Raw genomic sequence first — 6,486 nt, forward strand, 5'->3', positions numbered from 1 at the left:
CCATCTTAGTTTAGTGTGATAGCATGCTAACACTCTCCACATTCATGGTTCTAGTTTTGATGTTTGGTATGAATCAAAGTATTGTAAATAATAAGGATTAAAAACAACAAACAGGACGTACAGATTGGGAGCTATTGTGCTTGTGAGAAACAACCGGTTTCTCCCCAAACCGCTTTATTTGGGGATACATTGATTTTAAAATCTTGAGTTGCAGGTTTAGCTTTTTTCCACTTTCTAATCACAAAAACATGTAAAACGGAATGTATTTGCACCAAACACGCTCCCCACACACATATAGTCCAAAACTGTCAACTAGCACTGCACTAGTACTGTGTGTGTGTGTGTGTGTGTGTGTGTGTGATTGTGTGTGTGTGATTGTGTGTGTGATTGATTGTGCGTGTGATTGATTGTGCGTGTGATTGTGTGTTTTTCAACGTCATGTATTTAGATGGCCCTGGTATCCCAGAATCCCGTGCTGTTTTCTGGTTCGCTGAAATACAACATCACGTACGGCCTGAAGGACTGCCCCGTTGAGAAGGTGAAGGAAGCGGCAAAGAAGGCCAACGCTGACGTCTTCATCTCTAAACTGGAGGAGAAATATGACACAGGTACAGAGTGGGCGCAGATACTCAGACGTAGAACATTAAAACCATAGAAGAGTCATAAATTAGATCAGAATACTACAAATTCCCTTTTCCTTTTAGTTTTTTAATGTTATCATATTTAGGGTGAAGTTAACTATCTTAACACCATTGTTTTTGTTGTTGTTATTGTCCATTTTTTGCCACTTAGGTGTGTACTTTTTGTTATTTTAAGTTTTCACAGTTTGATGCAGGAGTGGTCTGCTTATGTTCTGTATTTGTACGACAGTATAAGTGCAACTGACACAGGTTTTTAATTACAGCTGCTTTCTTTTCAGTTTATGCTTGAGACATTTTATAAATAAGGCTTAGCTTACATCAACATTGTAGGACAAGCATGAATTAGATATATAATAATACCAACCAGTGGCTGTAACAGACGCTGATAATACAAGTCTGCCAATAGAAAGAATGATGCAAAATAACAATGAAATGTTTCACAGATAGATTTTGTGTAGCTAAAGCCTGCACTGTGTTCTGTGTAATGGAAACTGTAACAGATGCTGATAGGAAAAGTAGTTAAATGTGAACTTTTACCAGACGATGGTCATGTCAGATGGATGATGGGAGAAAGAGTTTGTTTATAGGTAGCTAATGGAGGTGTTTGGCCGGTGATCACACAAACGGTTCAGAAATGATTGACTGAAGAATTCAGATGGAGATTCCTCTTTTCTCGTATAATCAGAACAATCTATATACACGTGTGTGTCGTCTTTACAGATGTAGGTGAGTGTGGAGGCAAACTTTCAGAGGGACAGAGGCAGAGCATCGCCATCGTCAGGGCTCTGGTTCGAGAGCCGCAGGTCGTCATTCTGGATGAGGCTACCAGCAAACTGGATGTAGAAGTGCAGCACGCCGTAAGTTAAAAAACACGGCCTTAGCCACTGGTGACACCGATCTCAACAGGAGTACACTCTCAGTCATTACACTTTCTCCTTTGCAAACAGTTATTCCTATTAACAATGGCTCTGTTCCCTTTAAGTGTCCCAGTGAGCCACGACAGTGTGAAAGTGAGCCGGCACGCACAACACCAGCACCCTGGCACTCAAGCTGCTTGTAGAATATCAGCCGTAATTCATTTTTATTATTTATCTAGTGCTTTTCCTGCTGTGAAATGTCTAAATCTCCAACATAAAGAGGCCTAAGACACCTGATCTGAATGACTGTATGCTGCTGTATGGCTTCCATGAGTGTGGGGGTTATCTTGTCTGTTATAAGACAACTCTAAAGCCTTTAACTGACTGACGTCTAACTTACTTAGAGGTCAAACATAAAAAACACAGTAAAACAACAACATGGAACTAATTAACACATTTTTTAATTATCTACAGATATAAAATCAAAAAATGTTTGAAATGTTTTTTGAATCTGTTGTTTTTTTTAAATACAGAACAGATTTTTTCATCGAGTGTCTGTGATTTAGCTGCAGGAAATCCTTTGTCTTATCAGCTGAGCTAATGTGCTTCTTCAGGACTGCGTGGCGGAGATTTGATCACATTTAACCGTCTGTGTTCTGGCAACAGAAGCAAACAATCCCACAAACTGGTAAACGGCTGAATGATGGCAGGCTCTGATTGTTAGAAGCGGCACAGACACAATCTCTCGTATGAAAGAACCCAGACTGTTGTGTGTTCACGTAGGACTTTGTTGCCTCAGGGCGTTGAACACGAGGGGTAAATGCTGATGTGGGTCTGGTTTGGGTTGTGCTCGGCCCTCAAATGCAATCTGAACAGTTTGGCCACATTCCTAAACACCTCACTCCGCCCTCCTCTTTAGGAGCTAGCTAGCTGCCACAGTTCACAACGGTTTTGACAGTTGATTACTCATTAAATTAGTCTGTCAAGCAGAAATGATGAAACCAAATGCTGTTTTCAGCCTCTCAAGTAACAGGCTTTTCTTAGTTTAACACCATTAAATGTAATATTTGGGGTTTTCTCTAATTGTTTGCCAGACAAAACACAACATTGTGTGTGTGTGAGTGTGATATACGCATGTGTAAATTATATATACTTTTATATCTGCAAACTTATGTCTATACAGAGTAGTCAAATGTTCATGTTTACCTTGTTTTTAGCCGTATGTCTATTTCTGCGTGCGTACTTTAGAGCAACACAAGACCAAAGTGAAAGACCCTGGATGTGTTCACACTCACCAGGCCTTTAGTCTCGCATGGCCAGACCACAGTCCACAGCACTGTGGAGGAGGGTCTGGAACGTGTGTATGTTCAAAGGTTGTTTTACATGTGCAACTGAAAACTGAGATTGGACAGATAGTCTAGCTAGCGGTCTGGATTTACCCTGCAGAGACCTGAGGACCAGGTCACCATAGTCCTCAGATTGGACAGATAGTCTAGCTAGCTGTCTGGATTTACCCTGCAGAGACCTGAGGACCAGGTAACCATAGTCCTCAGATTGGACAGATAGTCTAGCTAGCTGTCTGGATTTACCCTGCAGAGACCTGAAGACCAGGTAACCATAGTCCTCAGATTGGACAGATAGTCTAGCTAGCTGTCTGGATTTACCCTGCAGAGATCTGAGGAGCAGTTAGCTAGTTAGCAGTTAGATAGTTAGTCAATTTCCGGCTGCTCTGAGAAACTTGAATGGATAATTTTTCACTGTTTACTGAGACATTATAGACTAAACAACTAATCACGCATATAATTTATCATTAAAATAATTTATAGTTGCAGCCCCAGAGCCTTGAAATAGTATGAAGAGGTGAAAAGAAATCTCTTTTCTCAACAAAAGAGAAACGATTTTTGGAATCTGTATTGAATCGTTTGAGCATGAACCGATTCATGAATGTGAATTGATGTTTTGACAGACCCCTACCAGATCAGTTCTATAAGTTCTCCATACAGACTTGGTGTTTGACTGTTGGGTTGTGTTCCAGGTGCTGCAGGAGGTTCTGGCCCGGGGGCGGACCGTCCTGGTGGTGACTCACCAGCTGCAGACTGTGGAGAAGGCGGATCACATCGTCTTCTTAGAGAAGGGAGCCGTCGTGGAGGAGGGGACGCACCAGGAACTCATGGCCAAGAGAGGACGCTACCATCGTCTGAAAGAGGAACTCTTCTCTGAACTCAGCTGAGAAGAGATCAGTAAATGTAGTTTTACTGTTTCTACATGAATGTTAGATGCAACAAATGTTCCTGACCTGGTAACCTGTCGATTCATCCGGGGCAGGAAGTAGCGGGTGTGTTCTGCATGTTATGTAAATATGAGCATAAATTATGTTTATGTCTTAAAAGGATTTAACTTTGTTGTTTGATGTCGTCACGCAGACAAAGGTGACTTTATAAATTATAATATAAAAGTGGGAAAAAATTACCTTTTACACTCTGTTAGTAATCACTACACACAGGCCTGAAATACACACATGCTCAGGACCTGTTCATGCACAAATGGAGAGATGTCAGAGTGGGGGGGCTGCCAGTGCTGGACCTGCACCCTGAGCGGTGGGGGGGGGTACGGTGCCTTGCTTAAAGGCACTTCTTTAGAAAGAACTGAAACTCTCATGCTCTGGTGAGCTGATACATTATCAGTATTGTTTTATAATGCAGTTTTTATGTTGTAGTATTTCATGGTGTGCCAGTTAAGCTCTGTGATAACAATCTCATAACTAAATCATAGTAGAAGAGTCCGTAATGTCCGCTTCACAGCCATGTGTCTCTAAATGTTGCTACAGCTAGCGACTTCTCATACCAAACCATGTAAGACTGAAGCTGAAGAACCACCGAGGGTTTCTAATTAAACCCGGCTTTGATTTTCTTCATTGGAGAGGAAGTTGATTTGTGACAAACACACCATGAACTTCCTCTTGATGATGTTTTAACTCTCTGCCCGTTCCAAAGTCCAGACTTAAACCTGAAGGTGTCCGCACCTTCCCAATCAGGACCCCTCCCCTCGGGAGATAAGGCTCGCGCTATCAGCAACGTTGTTTATCTCACTCCTTAAAACCCCATTCTTATAGTCGTGCTTTTATGTGATTGTTTTATTATTGCTTTTATTCTTTTATTTGTATTTGTAATGAAGTTTGTCTTGATTTGATTGGTCTTACTGTTTGGCTTTCTGTTGTTGTTGTTGTAATGTCTTATGAGGGTCCCGCGTTTGGCATCTAGAGCAATGTTTTGTTCAACTGTTGATCACAAAAAATGAGTGTCCTGCTTTGTTGAGGTTTTGTTGAATTGTTTAAATATTTTAAAGAAAATGTATAAAGAAGTTGATCACAAAAAAATGAGTGTCCTATTTTTGTTTTGTCTGTCAAAGCCTTAGTCCGTTTACAATAAGTAAAAGTAAAGCACTTTGTAAACTGTTCTTAAAGGGGCTATATAAATAAAGTTTTTATTATTTACACAACAGTAAGCCTCCCTCCAACAGTTATCTGATAGACAAGTTAAAAATGCATATATAAAGAAAACTTAGTCAGGTGGAGCAAAGTCTAATTAGAAACTATGACATGAAATAATGCAGCAGTAAAAATATAGAAATTTAATATAACTGACACTTGTGAAGCTGTGGTGGGTCAAAGTCCCCCTGCTGAGAATCACGTGGTTTCTTCTTGTTCCTTCACGTGTGTGACCTTCACTGAACGAGACCGTCCAACACAGACAGGCTTCCACATGTCTTCTGAAGGGAAAGTCTCAATAAAACTTCCTCCAGTGCACACACACACACGCTGAGAATGGACCTTTTCACTGCATAAGAGACACAGTGTGTGCAGTTGAAAATCTTGGCATGTTTATAGATTTTTGGATTTTGGATTTTTGAATGAGAGAAACGGAGTAGATGTAATTTAAATAATGTTTAACTAGTTAACACTTTTATTATTCTTAAGCGTTTCTTGCCTTCTATTTTTAGTCAATTCAATTATACTTTAATGGCCACTTGGGGGGGGAAATTGACACTGACAACGTTAAAAACAACAAAGCCCAAAACATCAAAACCAGTCATACACAGTCATACAGTAATAAATAGGAATAATGAAAACAGAATCAATAAATAGAGAGAGCTTCAAACAACAAGGATCCAAAAGATTGTTGCCTTTTTTATTCTCTTTTCTGTCTCATGTCTGGATCTAATTAGAGGTCCTGAAGATGTCTTCCCTGCAGCGCGCGGCGTCGCCAGCAGGACGGAGCTCCGTCATGTGTCAACGCGGATCAAGGTCCAGGCTAGTAGCTGCCGATAGCTGCAGACCGCTCTCCTGTCCGGCATGACCTGCTGATCACCATCAGTCGCTATACGTGCAGATTTCTCCTGAGTGCAGGTCGATCAGAAGACGTGCTCCGTTTCCTGGTCTGCTTTAGTCTCGTGCACGCAGGGCGCGGTGGCTTGCAGCTGCACCATGATCTCCAAGATTTCTTTGTGCCCCCAGTTTCTTCTCCGGACCAACCGTGTTTTCACCAGATCTTCAGAGGTCTTACAGAGACAATGGACACGTCATCCAGGACTACCTGCAGCGAGTCGGTAGGTCACATAAACTCAGATTTATCCGGATGAAAGGTATAAATAGTTTGACGTTAGTGTTCAGCTGAGATTAGCCTGCCTCACTTTATTTAATTTTAATTTTTTTTACTCATAATGAAGACTTATTTCATCAATGCATGCTTTACACACACATGCTGTATCACTTTTTTGTTGATATCTTTGATGATGTTGACAAAATCGACGCGCATGCTCGGAAAGATCTGAGTGGACATTCTGATCTTTCCGAGCACGCGCGTCCACATCCCATTCATAGGTTTTGTCACAGGGAAGGGCCAGTTGCCAGTTTTGCACATTCTTCTGATATAAATAGGCAAATAGAAACATGAGGATGAAAACTCTCGCTGTGGAAGAGGGGGGGGGGG

General features: G+C 41.2%; 2 protein-coding genes across 4 annotated transcripts in view; both read left to right on the plus strand.

Moving 5' to 3' along the window:
* Positions 1-4,052, plus strand: part of tap2t (transporter associated with antigen processing, subunit type t, teleost specific) — a 9,920-nt gene extending 5,868 nt beyond the window's left edge. For both annotated transcript variants that reach the window (XM_034859602.1, XM_034859603.1), the window contains 3 exons: positions 449-608; positions 1,362-1,498; positions 3,534-4,052. In XM_034859602.1, coding sequence (XP_034715493.1) covers positions 449-608; positions 1,362-1,498; positions 3,534-3,728 — 492 coding nt within the window. In that variant the 3' untranslated portion in view covers positions 3,729-4,052. The remainder of the gene's footprint in view (positions 1-448; positions 609-1,361; positions 1,499-3,533) is intronic.
* A 1,759-nt stretch (positions 4,053-5,811) lies between these two features.
* The window catches only part of acsf2 (acyl-CoA synthetase family member 2), a 38,381-nt gene continuing 37,706 nt past the window's right edge, over positions 5,812-6,486 (plus strand). The window contains exon 1 of one of the 2 annotated variants that reach the window (XM_034859652.1): positions 5,812-6,103. In XM_034859652.1, the coding sequence (XP_034715543.1) occupies positions 5,982-6,103 (122 nt within the window). In that variant the 5' untranslated portion in view covers positions 5,812-5,981. The remainder of the gene's footprint in view (positions 6,104-6,486) is intronic. The other variant, XM_034859651.1, reaches the window with a different exon arrangement.

The sequence above is a fragment of the Etheostoma cragini genome, chromosome 21, assembly GCF_013103735.1.
Source record: "Etheostoma cragini isolate CJK2018 chromosome 21, CSU_Ecrag_1.0, whole genome shotgun sequence".
Lineage (NCBI taxonomy): Eukaryota > Metazoa > Chordata > Actinopteri > Perciformes > Percidae > Etheostoma > Etheostoma cragini.